This window comes from Sturnus vulgaris, chromosome 22, assembly GCF_052056855.1.
Source record: "Sturnus vulgaris isolate bStuVul1 chromosome 22, bStuVul1.hap1, whole genome shotgun sequence".
Classification (NCBI taxonomy): domain Eukaryota; kingdom Metazoa; phylum Chordata; class Aves; order Passeriformes; family Sturnidae; genus Sturnus; species Sturnus vulgaris.
In genome coordinates, this window is record NC_142264.1 from 337616 (window position 1) to 353676 (window position 16061).

The following is a 16061-nucleotide window of genomic DNA, read 5'->3' on the forward strand; positions in this document are numbered from 1 at the left end:
CCCGGACTTCTGTTTCAAAAATTACAGCAACCAGTATAAACTTCACAAATCCACTGAGGAGGCAACTCTTCAAATACCTGTGGTTTCCCACATTTTCCAAGGAAAACAAAAAGATTTATAGTTTCTCATGTTAAATCTGAGGGGCTAAACTTCGAAAGATGTACTTGCCCACCTGCTGCACATGTATTAGTTCTAGCTGAAAAGAAGTCAATAAAAATGGAGAAAGAAGAATTTGCAGAGCTGGTTAAGGTAATAAGATTTGTTTCAGAGCATCTGATCTTTAGACTAACAGACTTCCAAACAGTTGGACAAGTAAATAAAGCACCACAGGGAACCGCTATTTGCAATAGGTTACCGCAGGGATACGCACAAAGGAATTCCTACAACTAAGAAAGGGCTGCAGCTATGAAACTTATAATACCAGCACTGAGATCGATTGCTGACTTCTACAACATTGATCCTACACTGCTGAAAAGAGAGGGGGTTTAGTTCCACTTACTCTTTTGCCTGGGTGCAAAGTTTGAAGAAGCTCAGTGAGACATTTCTCTACATGATCTCAACAGGCACAACACAAAAGGAAGCATTTCCTTTCAAGCTCTTACGTTCTTCAGAGAAATGAAAGTAGAATATAAACAAAATCAGATAGCCTGTAAATCATCCTACCACGTCTCTGGGATTCTCGTGCCCTGCAGTTTCCCTGGGCAGCGTGCACGGTGCAGGGCAGGGCTGGGGCAGCAGCTCGGCACAGGCAGCCAACAAAGCGCCCCATGTCCCATGTCCAGCCAGCACCAAGGGGGTGGAGGTGACACTGTTGTAAGATGCCATCTGATCAGAACTTCTTTTCTGTGCCTGACATGAATAAGGGGATTAGGACGGAGAGTTTCCGTGAGCTCACTCTATCGGACAAAAGGCCCCGAGGTTTAGTGTCACACTGCCTGATAAAAGTACAGGAGGCTGTCAATCACAGGCTCCTAGGTACTTGTGTCGGTGACATAATCTTATTAGAAGATAAACCAGTGAAATCCTTTTCATGATGAAAAGTTACATTTAATTGCTCCTTGGCTTTTCTACTTTTTCTCTTATTCATTTGTCCATTTAACTTTCTTAATGTTTGCTATTACAAGAATATAACAGCATTCAGATGCCAGCCATCCCCACCACAGCCACGCTTCAAATACATGAACAATCGAGGGTGCTGAGGGATGGTGGTGTCCGGGCAGGAACAGCACCAGTTGTGATCTTTTAAACAGAAGGTCAAAAGAGTTACTGAATTAATTAGCACAAGTGCTCATGCACGGGGATAAAGTTAAATGTTTTGTCACTTGATTTAATACCAAAGAAAGCTGACAAAAAGACTAAAACATGGTAAAGCTCAGTCTCTGTACAACAAAGGGACTTTTAACATCCTCTTATGGGAGCAAATCCACAGCAGCCTCAGTAATGTGACTGTTTCACTTTCAGGTTGCTTCTTTCAGTTTCACAAACAGACAGCTGATGCTGAGAGCGTGAATCACCTGAGAATGAATCAGGAGAAACTTTAGGGAGCCAGGAGGGGCAGATTGGGGAGCGTTGGCATCTGCACCCCCTGTGTGCCCCTGAGCCCCCCCGGTGCACTGAGGGCTCGGGCAGGAGAGGGTCAGGGCCAGCCTGTGGCACACACCAGGGCCACCAGAGCAGCCCTGGCAGCACGGCACCCCCTGCCCAGAGAGCAAAGCTGCAGGGTCTGCACAGGACTCACTGCTAGGAGAGAGGAGGAGGACAGGACAGGACAGGACAGGACAGGACAGGACAGGACAGGGCAGGACAGGACAGGACAGGACAGGATAGGACAGGACAGGGCAGGACAGGACAGGACAGGACTGGACAGGACAGGACAGGACAGGACAGGACAGGACAGGACAGGACAGGGTAGGACTGGACAGGATAGGACAGGACAGGACTGGACAGGACAGGACAGGACAGGACAGGGCAGGGCAGGACTGGACAGGACAGGACAGGACACGACAGGACAGGACAGGACTGGACTGGACTGGACTGGACTGGACTGGACAGGACAGGGCAGGACAGACCTTGAAGCCTGGTGCAGAGGAGGAGGCTGCACTGCCACTGTCCCTGGGCACTGCCACTGTCCCTGGACACAGAGCTGGGTCACTTGCCTGGCTGTGCAGCCACTGCACGAGCCTACACACGTGTGTCTGCCACAGGCAGCAGCATGAACCCATGGCTATGGAGTTCCACCTGGATGTGAGAACTTCCTTCCTGCATGAGTGACCGTGCACTGGAACAGATTGTCCAGACAGAGTGCAGGGTGTCCCCCACCGAGGATGTCCCAGAACCATCTGGATGCCATCCTGTACATCCCACGTGCTCTGGGATGATCCTGCTTGAGCAGGGAGGTTGGACCAGTGACCCACCATGGTCCCTTCCTGCCTTACCCATCCTGGGACCCTGTGAGCAGCCAAATCCTTGCCAGTACAGGTTACTGTGCCCCAGACTGCCCCAGAAAATGCCCCCGGGAATAAGAGATCACTTACCACAGCCTGGGCACCTGAAGGCACCCGGCTCTCCAACCAGTTGTGTGTGTAACTTTGCCTTGTAAATAGCACTCGAGGAGATTGACTAAAATTAGCCAACTTTTAAATGTGGGAGCACAGCCCAAGCCAGAAGCTTTGATTCTCAAAATATAGATTTTTTTAAAATATCATATAATTGTTACAATTAATAAACAACAAACTACTCTCATCAAACAACTAGTGCCATTTAGTGCTATGGAGTCCCACTAAAATAAGCTTTATACAAAGCACCTGAGTGTCCATGTTATCCAAACGTTTTAGCTCCACAAATGTGAAATGTTCAAAGAAAAAATGAATTCCATTCATTTTATACATACTGTTCTTTATTTTATCCAAGTGCCCGTTGAACTGAAAACAAACTAGCACTGGGAGCTGAACTGCTTTGAGAAATTAAATGTGTAACTCTCTCCCACAACTCAGATGATCTTAAAGGAAATAAGTCCTCCAGAGTTCTAGAAAACCACATTTTCATTTAAGGACTAACAGAAAAAAAAATCTGACAAATGCCTTAATACTTTGCTTGTTTAGTGAAAGTTCACATGAAAAATCGTAAGAGAAGGATCAGAATGGCTGATGGCAGAACAAAAACAGCTGAAAAATGTGATTTAACATTGGTTAAATCAGTGGTAGTTGGTGATTTAGTGAAGAGACAATTGTTGCCTTACTGTGGTACTGATCACATGTCACTGGCATTCCACAAACACTTTGCCAGTAAAAATCCAACTCCAGTTTTTGGCAGGGCAATTTCAAAACAGTGCAACATATTACAAATTAATTCTCTTACTTACTATTTTCTCCCGAAACAACAGTTTCTGTATCATGGATATTTACAATACTCTTTGTTACATTTTTGAATACTTAATCTCATTTCATATCTGTCAGTTCTATGTTTGACTCTAGAGACTCCCATTAGTACACCTGAAAATCTGTCAAAAATATTTGCATACAGGTTATTTGCTGGGCACCCAGACAGCTGTGACATTTTTTTCTGAAATCAGCAGGAGATGCAGAACCCGTTCAGCCCTGTCCTGGTCACCCCCATTCCAAGGCTGCAGGCTGATCCATGGAATCAAACTCCTCCAAAGCTGCATTTCAAAGCCTTGGAAGCAGCGGTGAGGAAAGAACGATGGGTGAGCTCAGTGCAGAAATTTATTTTTACTGATTGAACTTAAGCAAATCCAAGGAACAATTAGGAAGTGCTGTCAACTAAAGCCTGAAATCTAAGCAAGTCGCCATTGAAAGCACAGTAGGCCCTTATAAACAGTTAATCCACGCAGCTGCAGTAGTTAAAGCAAACACACTGCCCTTCACTGCCATCAATTACACCTTCCCAGAAAAAATTACACAAACTTTGCAGGATTTTTTCAGAGAGAAGATGGATTCTTTTGGAGACTTGAGGTCAAGGGTGGACTGTTTAAAGTATATTATTAACAAATAAACATTTATTGCAAAAAAACCCTATAGGCCTTTGGGGAGGAAAATTGTGTTATTTTTGGCATCAAATGACACAAGTCATTTATGACATGAATGGCTATCACCAACAGACTGATGAAATGGCAAATGTCCCCCACTTAACTTCCCTTGGCTTCCTGAATAAACTTTTTCAAACACTTTTTTCCTTCTGCAATGGCAATAAACTCCATGTAATTTTGGTTTTCTCTCTGTTATAGCTGTTTCAAGATCTGTAGGTGGAAAGGGTTGAAGGTACTTCCAGATGGAAGCTGAAGACTCCCCAAAGACTGGTAAGGTGATGAAAATCACGTTGTTGGGGTCCAGGGCAGTGGATTGCCCTTGTTTGTGTGTATTCCTGCCTGAGTGACAACGCCCAATTAGCTCTAGGATGGCTGGGTGAAAAACCTGAGGTTTAATTGTGGCATCCAACAAACTGAACATTACAGCTCTCATCATTGAAGGTTTCACTACACACTCAGACAAACCCCTGCCAAAGCATGAGCTGATTTTTTAAGAAAAAAGCCACAAATGGGACAAGCTTCAATTACCCAAAAAAACAGTGTTCAAGGGACATGAATGAAGCCAAGACAGCACGCTTGCCTTGGGCCTGCTTTCCAGCCTTTCTGCAGGTCACTTCAGCTGCTGCCGGCACTCAGTGCAGGCACCCTGGGCCAGCAGTGCAGGGCAGTGGGACCACAGAGCACCTGCACTGGCCACCAGGGATGCTGCAGCTACCAGCACTGCAGCACCCAGCCCTGCTGTCCCCTCTGGCTGCTGCTTCCCTCCGTGGGGAGCAGCAGCAGGACGGGAAGGACGCTGCACTGGGCAAGACTGCACTCCCTGTAATTGCTCTGGAATCCCTGGGGATTCTCCCACATAAAATTAATGCAGGCGCCATTATGGCTAATTTATTCTACACTCACAAAACCGTGCTGGGAACGAGCCCCAGCACGGGCTGCGAGGCGAGGCGAGATGGAAGGAGCTGGTGGGAGCTGGACACCCCAGAGAGTGCTGGCTCCCTGCAGCTCAGGACACCCCACAGAATCCCAGCCACCCCACAGAGGTCATGCACGCCCCTGCAGCCCCAGGGCAAGAGGGGAAAGCTGCTGCTGAAATACAAACTCTGCCTCCTCCGTGGAACTTTGTTCCTCAGCAGCTCCAGCCAGGAGCAGCCAGGATGCAGCAGGAATGGCTGGTAGCAGGATCTGCCTGTTCCTCCATTACCAAAGGAGCTGCCAGTGCTGTTAACACTTTCTGCTCCCATCAGCTGAATCACTTGTTTGCTGCAGCTCCAAGCAGTGAGCCTGGCAGGTTCAAACAAATAATGCTGTGCAGAGATAGCATTGCTGCGAGATTACACTGGACTTCTTCCCTATAATCGTTTTACTCCATTTGTGTTTTTGCACTGTTTAACCAGCCTCACTGCTGGTGCTAATGTTCAGGTGGGTCCCACCACACTTCCCATATAAATTCTGGTGTGAGTGGGACCTGACTCCACAGGGTCAAACTCCATAGGGGAAACTTTTCTTACTGCCAGAGGAAGCCACATCCCCAAAACCTGCAGTGAGCAGCTCCACCGAGCCCTCCCTAGACACTTGCTGTCAGGTAAACTGACCTTGCATGACACGGCAAGCTGCTGCACGCCAGGGCAATCGGCTTCACTGGCGCTGCTGGGGGCAAGGATTTGCTGGCTCAAGCCCCTGCCCAGGGCCCGTGGAGTGGCAGCATCAGCCCCTCTGTGCAGGGAATGTCCCTGGCTGCTGACAGTTGCTGGAGAAGGCAGTGCCAGCCCCACAGACACTCTGCATCCAGGGGGGCTCCACAGGGATGGCAGGTACTGGCTCAAGCTTGCAAGTATACACAAACACTCATGGAACAGATATTTAGTCTGCAAACCATGATTATTAAGAGTGGCGTGGAGGAGGGGGGAGGATCAGCTCTTCCTTTTCTGAAAAGTCAGAAAGGCTGGAAGACCAGCAGACTCACCTGCACAGGTAACCTGCATGACCCCCCCCACACAGGCAGGGAGCTCCAGCTGCCATCCATCCACCACAGCCCGGGGCTTTGGACCCTTGTGAGCCACCAGCCTCACCCCAAAGCCCAGCACCCTGAGCACATCGATCTGCCAGGATCTCACGGGTTAGACACAATTGTTCTGGGGGTCAGTGTTGGAGGAGAACTTGGCCTTTCTCACTAATGAGCTTTGGCAGGTGCTGTGCCACAGCCCAAGGGTCCAGTCCCACAGAGCTGCTGGACCTGGGCTCCAGCTGAGCCCAGCACCCTGCTGAGCTCCTCTGCTGGGGACCAGAGAGCCCTCCCCACCAACCTGTCCCCACCAACCTGTCCCCACCAACCTGTCCCCATCAGCCTGTCCCCATCAAACTGTCCCCATCAAACTGTTCCCATCAACCTGTCCCCATCAAACTCTCTCCATCATCCTGTCCCTATCTCACTGTCCCCATCCACGGGCTGCACCACACTTCTCCCTCACTAACACAAAGGAATGCACCAGTGCCAGCTTCTAAAGAGCACTGGTGCTTCTCTCCGTCAGAGTAATCCCTGGTAGTAACCAAAAACGCTTTAAAAGGATATTCATAGCTGCTCCTGCAAATTCAAGCTTGCTTGTTCCCTATCATGATACTAAAAGTAACATGATGAAAGTAACAACTGCCCCAATAAAAAAAAAAAAATACTGATGCAGACAGTTATTCTTTGTTTGGTCTTGTTTTGTTTTTGTCTTCAGTGAATGGTGATTCAGGTTACACCAAGGAACAAGCATGTGAAAGTAAACTTCCTGACAGCTACCAGGAGGATTTGGTCCTCAGCATGTGCACATAAATCCCATCAGCTCTTACTGGGAGAGTGCACGTGCACTCTTGTACATTATAAATAAAACACTGATTGCAGTAAAATCAAGAGCCAAATTCCCTCCTTTGATGAGCGAGGATGGCTCTCACTGAAGCCAATAGGAATTGCATGTTCACAAGTTCATGTCAATGTTTGCAGAGGAAAATTGCGTGCATATTAAAGAAAATATTATGTTTTGGAAGCAAAGAAATGACCTTCACGGACAAGTACTCTATTTGCCTGCTACAGGAGAATCAGAGCACAAACACTAATCAAGTCCTGAAGAAATGTGCTATACCTTATTTATGCTCATATCAAGGGCATTTAATCAATTTGTGCTACAGCAGTTCTGCTGTATCTGTGAGGGAGATCACTATAAAATTCCAAGCCCAAGAAAATAACGAACCGAAATTAGTCATATTAACAATCCCTTTACTGTAATACAATCTCAGAAAAGTCTACTTGTGCGATGCCCAGAGGCAAATAGTTTTTGAAAGGTAAAACCCCCGTTCTGTGCGAGGTGGTGAGCCGGGCACAAGAGGGCTGGGGCAGCCAGAGCTGCCAGTGGCAGCGCTGACCTCAACACTGCACCCTCCCGAGACAGCACACACCTCCCGGTGACCACCAGCAAATACTTCATTCCAAGGGGTTTGCTTCAAAATCATCTGCATTAGAGCTGCACAACACACGGCACATGGCGCTCCTCCTCAGAGCTACACAAAACAGGGCCATGGCAGCACATCCATTCGGGGAACGCCTGGGCCATGGAAGAGCACGAAGCAGTCACCAGAAATGTGGATTTTAACAGCCAGCCTCTGTTTTGCAAAATGGCTGTTTCAGGGCAGCCTGCTGAGGCGCAGGGCAGGAGCCTCGTGCTCCCACCCGGCTGCTGGGCTCGGCTCTCATGCTGCAGCTCTGCCCAAGAGCAAGGCACGGGGAAGGCACTGCTGTGTTTAAGAAGTAGAAGTTTAGCTAAAGCGAGTCCAGGAATGTAAAGTAAACGTAAGGTTGATATGTAAAAATATTAAAAAAAAAAAAAAAAGTCGAATATCTGTCTCAATTTTCTAGTAAATTTAAAGAGGCTTCTAAAACCAGTGAATAATTTGCCTGAACCAGGCGGTGAAGATTCAGATCTATCTTAGCATGTTAGAAATACTAACACTGCATTTCAAACAAACACTCAGGCTCATTTTACCTTATGAGTATTTTCATCTTTTTTCTCTTTTATACTTTTTCCTCTCAGACTCAGAAGTCTAGCTTGACTTTTAACATTTATTTTAAGTTAGATGTGAAGCAGTTAATGTATTTTTTTTACTTGGTTACTAATGGAGAAAAGTGATGTCTGCTTCCCAAATGTAACCAGTGTTGTTAAAGCTCCACTGCTGCAAAATGAGGTTATCTCCCTGTTACATTTTATAAAATACCATAACTCAGAAAACATCTCTGCTTTCTAAATAAATTCTAAGACTTTTTTATCAAAAAGATCAGTTTTCATTCATAGCTTTGGCTATTCCAAACCACAACTACACAGTCTGCAAGGTGGATATTCAATAAAAGCTTCCTGCCCACTTCATTTAGTTATTTCAATTCACCTGGAGAAAAGAAAATTCTGTTCCTAATTGCACCCATTTATCTCCAGACTCCTATAGTTCCCTCGTTTGGCTGCTGCAGACTCAGCTGTTGGGGCTCACAACACATGGTTACTTATAACTAATCTTGTCCTTTGTTTCAAAACAAATGTGGAAATTTCATGTCTGCAATGAACAAGAAACTGTCATTTCATTATGAGTCAATCTTTGCCTTGTGAGTAATGTAATCACCCCAAATCATGCCAAAACCCCTTCCTACCACACCAAACCATACCAGAGCAATACCTGGTTTGTTTACCTTTACTGGAGATTGCTGATCAAGTCACTTCTCCGTTTTATTTATTTATTTGCTTGTTTCTTACTTCACTTGAGCATTAACACGACTTACAATGTGGGGGAAAAAACTGTAGGCAAAGGGAATTTTTCTGTCTTTTGCAAGTCTGTCCTGCGCCCTCGTACACCTTGTACAGAGGACGCAGCAGCGGCCTTTTTGCTGGGCTTTGAAATCCACAGCCTTGCTCTGACTCTGCATTTTATGCAACCTGTGGCACGGTCCAAGCTGGCCCGAGCCGTGTGAAATCCTCTGCTAATTTTGCCCTGAAATGTCGCTGCTGTATTTACTCTGCTCGCTGTGCCCGAGCTGCCCCGAGCCCCCGGAGCTCCGAGCACGGACCCAGCTCAGCCCAGCACGGACCCAGCTCAGCCCAGCACGGACCCAGCTCGGCCCGGCACGGACCCAGCTCAGCCCAGCACGGACCCAGCTCAGCCCAGCACGGACCCAGCTCGGCCCAGCACGGACCCAGCCCAGCCCAGCACGGACCCAGCTCAGCCCAGCACGGACCCAGCTCGGCCCGGCACGGACCCAGCTCAGCCCAGCACGGACCCAGCTCAGCCCAGCACGGACCCAGCTCGGCCCAGCACGGACCCAGCCCAGCCCGGCACGGACCCAGCTCAGCCCAGCACGGACCCAGCTCGGCCCAGCACGGACCCAGCTCGGCCCGGCACGGACAGCAAACCCCGAGCAGCCCCCGAGCCCTCCCGCTCGCCCCGAGATCGCCCCCCGAGCCACGCCAGGGCCGGCCGGCTGTGCTGGGGCTGCGGCCCCGGCCAGGGTTCCCTTCCAGCCGGGAGGGCCCCAGCGCTCCTGGAGCGCCGCGACCTCCCCGAGCTCCCGCACCGAGCGCGGGGGGCTCAGGTCTCCTCCCAACAATCCCTCGCCATTCCAAAAGAAAGAGGCACTAAATAAAATTGAATCAGTTCCTGTTACTGCGAGAAATAGCAGATTCAGTATAAATCCTAATTTTGTCTGGAATGAAAAAAAAATAAAAATAATTTTTAAAATCACAGCTGCGTAAGGAAAAGCATACTCTTTTTTCCTCCCGATACTTCTGTGATCAAATGAAGCAGCCTTGGCTAAATCTGCCCCCCCCCCCCCCCCCCCCATTTTCAGGTTCAGCAGAGCAGTGAGCACTTTAGGAGATACCAGGCTTTACAGGCTGCTCCAAAACGGAGGAAAGTGACAGGGGTGTGTATTTACCATTGAAATACACTAATAACATAATTAGTTTTCAAAAGAGACATTGTAATCCAGCTGTTTAATCATGATATATTATTGATAGTTGGAAAGGGGTTGCATGCCTTTGAACTACCTCAAAAATTTAGACCAAAAAATAAAAGACTCGGTTTCTAAACAGAATGTAGAATACTCCTGTTTGTTATAATAAGTGAAGAAAATTTTGCAATGTATTTCACATCTATGACTTCTTTTTTTTTCTCGGGGTAAAAGGAAAGCGCTATAAATTATACTTCTGTTAATTTAATTGCATATTGTCTATACTGCACAAAGATCTTCCCTATCGTTTTCTGCCACGGATCAGTGCAAATCGCGTCTTTCCATTGCAATTATTTTGTCCAACGTTACAGTGCTTGCAGCAGCAAACCAAAATGTCTCCCCAAATCCTGCAAACACATTCCATCCCAGATCCCCGCCAGCGCTCAGGCAGCCCAGCCCCGGCCCAGCGGGTGGCCCGTGGCCAGCGCGGCCGAGGTGCGACCGGGGCCACTGCCACCCGCGGGGACCGAGCCCGGCCCGGGGGACCCGCGGGGACCGAGCCCGGCCCCGGGGACCGGAGGGGACCGAACCCGGCCAGGGGAACCCGAGGGGACAGAGCTCGGTCCGGGGGACCGGAGGGGACCGAGCCCGGCTCGGGGGACCCGAGGGGACCGAACCCGGCCCGGGGGACCCGCGGGGGCCCGGCTCGGCCACTCGCTGACGTCAGCGGCTGGAATAACAGCCACATTTCCTCAGCGCTCCGCTCTGGGGCTGCCTCGGGATGCCACAAAAGTCTGATCGCACAGAGGAGTTTTTATGGGGCTGATGAGACCGATGGTGCAGGGCTGGTGGGATTTTCAGAAAAAATGCCAGAGTATCGCAGTGACTTGGAGAAGCGTTTTGAGTGGATGAGACAACTTTAATCATTACTCCACGTAGCTTAGGCTACTCCTGTCTCTAAGGTTCACCTGGTTTCTGTGCTGGCTCCCAGGGACCCGCGCACAAGGACAGTGCCCGGCCGGCACAGGGCGAAGGAATCCCCCGGTTCTGCTGAGCTCTCGGGGCTGCACCACTGCACCCAGGAGCCGAGCAGCTCCTCCGCTAAAAATAAAACAGGAACGCTGGAAACACATCAGATCCTGCCGTTAGCAGATTGCTTTTGTCCGCTGTGCCTGCAGCAGAACCCGGGAGCCTCGGTCCCTGCTGCTCCCGGCTCCCACCACATTCCACAGCCCCTGCTCTGCGAGAACTCACAAACCCGAGCGGCGCTCACCCACCGCAAGATTTTGCTAAATTTTGAATCTAAAACGCGACTGAACTGAGAAACATCAGCCTCCGTGTTACGCTGGCGTGAAAGCATTCCCAAAATCTGGAGAGGGCAAGGCTTCCCCGCAGCACCGAGGCTTCATGGGGTTTCCTTTCCTTCCTGCGAGGGACGTGTTGCTCCGCGCTGACTGCACAGCAAAACCAAGCCCAGCCAGCGACAAGGAAGGACCCAAAGATGAAGAATAGAAATACATGGCGTGTCTTTTTTTAATAGCACCCAGAAGTGATGCTAAAACAATACCTGACACATCTAAAAGAACAAAAGCCTGAATATTTCTCTTTGTCACCCCAAGCAAAACTTAGAATGCATTAATGAAAAATTATGAAATAGCAGCTGTGGGTGTTTGTTATCTGGTCCCTTGAATAAAAACCTCTTTTAGAGCCTTTATTTCCAAAACTAAAACAGGAATACAATTCTTTCTATAAGTTATATGCATTGCTTACATATGAAATATATATCCTGAACGGGTTTTTTTCATAACATATCTTTTTTTACTAGCAGCAAGAACTAGGGCAAATCGTTATATAACACTGGGCAGTAAGAGAAAAACAAACCAGAAAAGCACAATTAAAAAAAAAAAAAACAAAAACAAAAAAACAAACCCAAAAAAAAACAAACAAAAGAAACCAAAAAAGGAATTGCACAAATGGTAAAGAAATGTAGCTAAATACTAATATTTTGTAGTAGAAAGCACTGTTATGAATGATACAATAAGTAAATTCATTTCAGCAAAGAACTAAAATACCACAAGCCTTCTATTTCTGAAAAAAAAAAATAATTCTGAAGGTTTCAGTTTGTCAGAAAGAAAACTTCTTTTAAAAAAAAAAAACACAGTGTAAGTGTAAGGTTCCAAAAGTGCAGCAATTTGGCAAAGTTCTAATTAAAATAAAAGAGATTCTGCTTGACTGGGGCTTGTGAAAGCCAGCTTTCCTTGGTGCCACTGCTCTTTTTTTTTTTTTTTTTTTCTTAGAAGCCTTGCCATCAAATGCACCTGACCCTCAAAATCCTAAATTTTAGCAAAATAAGTACTTTGCCTTAACTCAAAACATTAGTATGTCCTCATGCAAGAACGTGTTGAATTTCATCTTTAAAAAGAGACCAAAATACATGCCCAGCTTATCCCACTGACATACTGATGATCTTTTTGTGATAAATTACATTTATCAGGCACCTCTGACTACTTCAAACTGGGCTTGGGCTACTAATCCACCTCCCCCAGGACTTGCTGTAACATTCCAAGCATAAGAGAAGCTTCACACAGCCAATATTTTTCTTTAAAAAAAAAAAAAAAAGAAAAAAAAAAGAAAGAAAGAAATGAAAAAATAAAAACTGTTTTCACCCTTCCCCCTAATGTGAAATGCCCTCATCCAAGGATGGGCAGCAATCATTCCTGACCCAGGGAAAGGTGTAAGGTCTGATATCTGACCCATCAGAAGCTTGCTTTCATTAGAAAGATGAGACACCATTTTCCCAAAGATATATACACAGCACTTGATTATAGTCCTGGGAGTTCTGGAGAAATCTGACCTTTAAAATTACACTACTACATACAGAAAAATCTATTTAAGGCAAATTTCAGGAACTGAGATATTTAAGCGAACTTTATTCTCCTTTTTTTTTTTTTTTTCTTTTTTTTTTCTTAATTTCACCAGATATCTGTAAATAGGACTCAGGATAACAAAAAGCATCTGATAATTGTGATCCCTGTCTTCCTCCGTACCGGTTCCATTCCATCTCAGTACCCCAAGGCATTTCCCATCCCGCTGTCCCACATCCTCCCTGTGAAGTTGCCTCTCACGGCTCGCTCCTGGCTTCGGTCCCCACCGTGTGCTGGATGAAACTGCCCCTCTGCACTGCACAGCCCAGGGCCACTCGCACGGACACACAGCTATTTTTATCCTCCAGCTACCATAAACGAATATTCCTCCAGCTCTGAAAGGGCACACAATCCGTGTCAGCACAGTTTCACATATTTGCTCTTTCGGGCTAATAAAATCTCAGAGAAAACAAATTCTGATTTAGCGTGTCTCCCCTCCCCTTCCCGTGAGCCGCTGCCGCTGTCAGTCCTCGGGGGCACACGCAGCAGGGCACCATGTCATGTCACACTAGGTGCTGGGATTCAACAAAGGCCAACATGTTGATATCTTTTTATTGCTCGGCAGCCTGGTTACCCCATTTTGCCCCCCTACAACTGGACGCTTTTGGTAATACGGGAAGTTCTGAAGCAGTAACGATTCTGTTTTCAGTCAGAAAAGTATTTTTGTTTTACAAAGCAATAGTCTCTGATCTTGCTTTTTAGGTCACTAAGTACAATTCTTTATTTTACAGAAACTAAAGCTGGGAACTTAGAGGGTACATTTATTTGCAATTAATGTAAATGTTTACATTGCCAAATAATGCTTTTTTAGGTAGCCTGAAGACTATTCAACATTCTTTACTAATTAACAAAAATACGTAAGGTGTTTCTACCTACAGAAAAAGAAGTTTCACCGATCTACAACTACAGCTACCACAGGGTGGTTTATTTTGTGTAGAAATGAAAGGCAAAGGCCGTGGACGGGCTCTCTAAAGCAGGCACGAGAAAACCCTAAAGGTCTCGCAGCCCCAGCCCCACAAGGGCGGGATGGCGGCAGCCCACGGGCCAGCCTTGAGTTATTCCCATGCACAGTGCCCGGGCCATGCAGGACTCTCTGGGAGCTAGCGAGGGCTGCAGCATGAAATAACATGTTTTGTTGTAATTCCTAAACAGGGGGACATTTATCTGGGCCATTTATACAAGAGTTATAACCCTCACAATATTTATACTCAGCATGTCATGTTAGCATTTACTACCCGTTTCCATGGAGATGGATTTTCATGCTGTAGCTATGAAATGCACATTGTTGCCACTAAGCCACTTCAGGCCTTTCTGGATGCCTGCTGAATGCCTGACAAAAGTTGATGCAAACCAATAGTTGTTGTTCTTTGTTTGTTGCCAGACTTCTAGCAGAGCCATATTATGTCCTAGTGATTGAAATGCCCATGTTCGCCCCCCTCCCGGCACAAAAAGGATCCTCAATTTAGGTGACAAGCATGAAGTGGGCTTCTGCAGGGGAGGGCGGCCCGGCGCGGGGCCGGGCTCGTCCCTGCGCGGGGCCGCGACGCGGCGGGGGCCGCTCCCGACAGCGCCTGACATTTGGGGATAAAGCCGGAATAAGAGAGAGCGCGGGCGGCGGCGGGGCCGGGGCCGTGGCCGAGCTCAGCGCTGGCTTCTCCCGCCGCTCCCCCGGCCGGGCCCCGCCGCTCCCGACGGCCGCGGCACCGGGCCGGTCCCGCCGAGCCCCGGCCCCGCCGCGGGCAGTGCCACCGGCCGTTCCGCACCGGGGCTGGCCTGGGGCCTGGCGGAGCGGCTCCGGGACGGGGCTTGCGGCGGGCAGGAGAGCGCAGCGGGACGGCTCCGAGCGCGGCGCTGCCTGCGCAGCCCGAACCGGGCCGGGCCGCCCCATCGCGGTCCCCTCCGACGGCGCCGCACGGTTACCGGACCGCGGCGGGCCCGGGGCGGGGGGCAGCGCCCTGCCTGGGTCGGACGCCACGGCTCGGTGTCTTCGGTCCCGTTCGTGCCCGCCTCGCAGCCTACGCCGGGGTCCCCGCTCGCCGTGGCCGCCACCCGTAGCCGTGAGCCCGGTGCCGCGCTGCCCCGCTCCGGCGGGCAGGGGATGCGGCCCGATCGGGAACACGCCCGGAGTCCGCCGCGCGCCCCGGGCCGGGCCGGGCCGCCCCGGCGGGACCCCCGCCGCCCCCCGCGCCCTTACTGTTGGTAGTCCTGCTTGCAGTAGAGCTTGCGGTCCCGGAAGTAGCAGCTGGTGGTGAGCGCCTGCTGGCACGCGGCGCACTGTAGGCACTCCTCATGCCAGGAGGACTCGTTCACCCGCATCAGGAACCGGTCCGAGATGGGCCGCTGGCAGCCCTCGCAGACGGCCTGGTGCTGGCACTCCGACCCTGCAACGGCAGACGGCGGCGTCAGGCGCCGGCCCCGGCCCCACCTGGCTCCGCTCCCAGCCCCGACACGACCCGGCCCCGCTCCCCGGTCCCCGTCCCGGGCAGCGCGGTCCGCCCGCTCCAGCCGTTCGGTAACACCGAGCTCGACGGCTGCCGCCGGTCCCGCGCCCCGCACCGGTCAGGGGCTGAGCGGCCACGGTCCGCATCAGACCGGCCGGGACCCCCGGAGTGCAGCCCCGGGCACCGAGCGGTGCGCGGGGCCGCTCTCGGCGTAGTCGAGAAGCGACCGGCAACTCACCCAGCAGCACTCCCAGCGTGGCCGGCCCCGAGCGCAGGGGGTGGTCTTCCATTTTAATGCCGTCCAGCATCTTGGCGCAGTCCGGTGGGCCCCGCGGGAAGCACCTCTCCAAGGACTCGGGGCCCGTGGCGATGTCCATGAGCGGCGGCGCGGCCCGGCGCTCCGGGCGGCGGGGAGAGGCTCTGCCGGGCGGCGGGGCCAGCTCAGCCCCGCGTCGGGCCGGGCGCGGGGACACTCTGCGGCCGGGAGGAAGGAGTCGCTTTTATTTTTATCTGGAAGACATGAGGAGCGTTTCCTGCCCGGGCTTCCAGAGACGGGGGGCAGAGGCAGGAGCCGGCGCCGCCGCCCATGGGGCCGCCCCGCTACACGGGCGCGCACATGCCGCGCACACGGCGCCGGGCAGCCGCGGTGTCACCTGCTCGCCGGCAGCGCCGGACCCACGCCC

General features: G+C 50.2%; 1 protein-coding gene across 2 annotated transcripts in view; it reads right to left on the reverse strand.

Annotated features, from left to right (window-relative positions):
- LMX1B (LIM homeobox transcription factor 1 beta) overlaps positions 1-15755 on the reverse strand; it is an 82034-nt gene extending 66279 nt beyond the window's left edge. For both annotated transcript variants that reach the window (XM_014880013.2, XM_014880012.2), the window contains exons 1-2: positions 15617-15755; positions 15132-15318 (exon numbers count right to left, since the gene is read on the reverse strand). In XM_014880013.2, coding sequence (XP_014735499.1) covers positions 15132-15318; positions 15617-15755 — 326 coding nt within the window. The remainder of the gene's footprint in view (positions 1-15131; positions 15319-15616) is intronic.
- Positions 15756-16061: the final 306 nt, after the last annotated feature.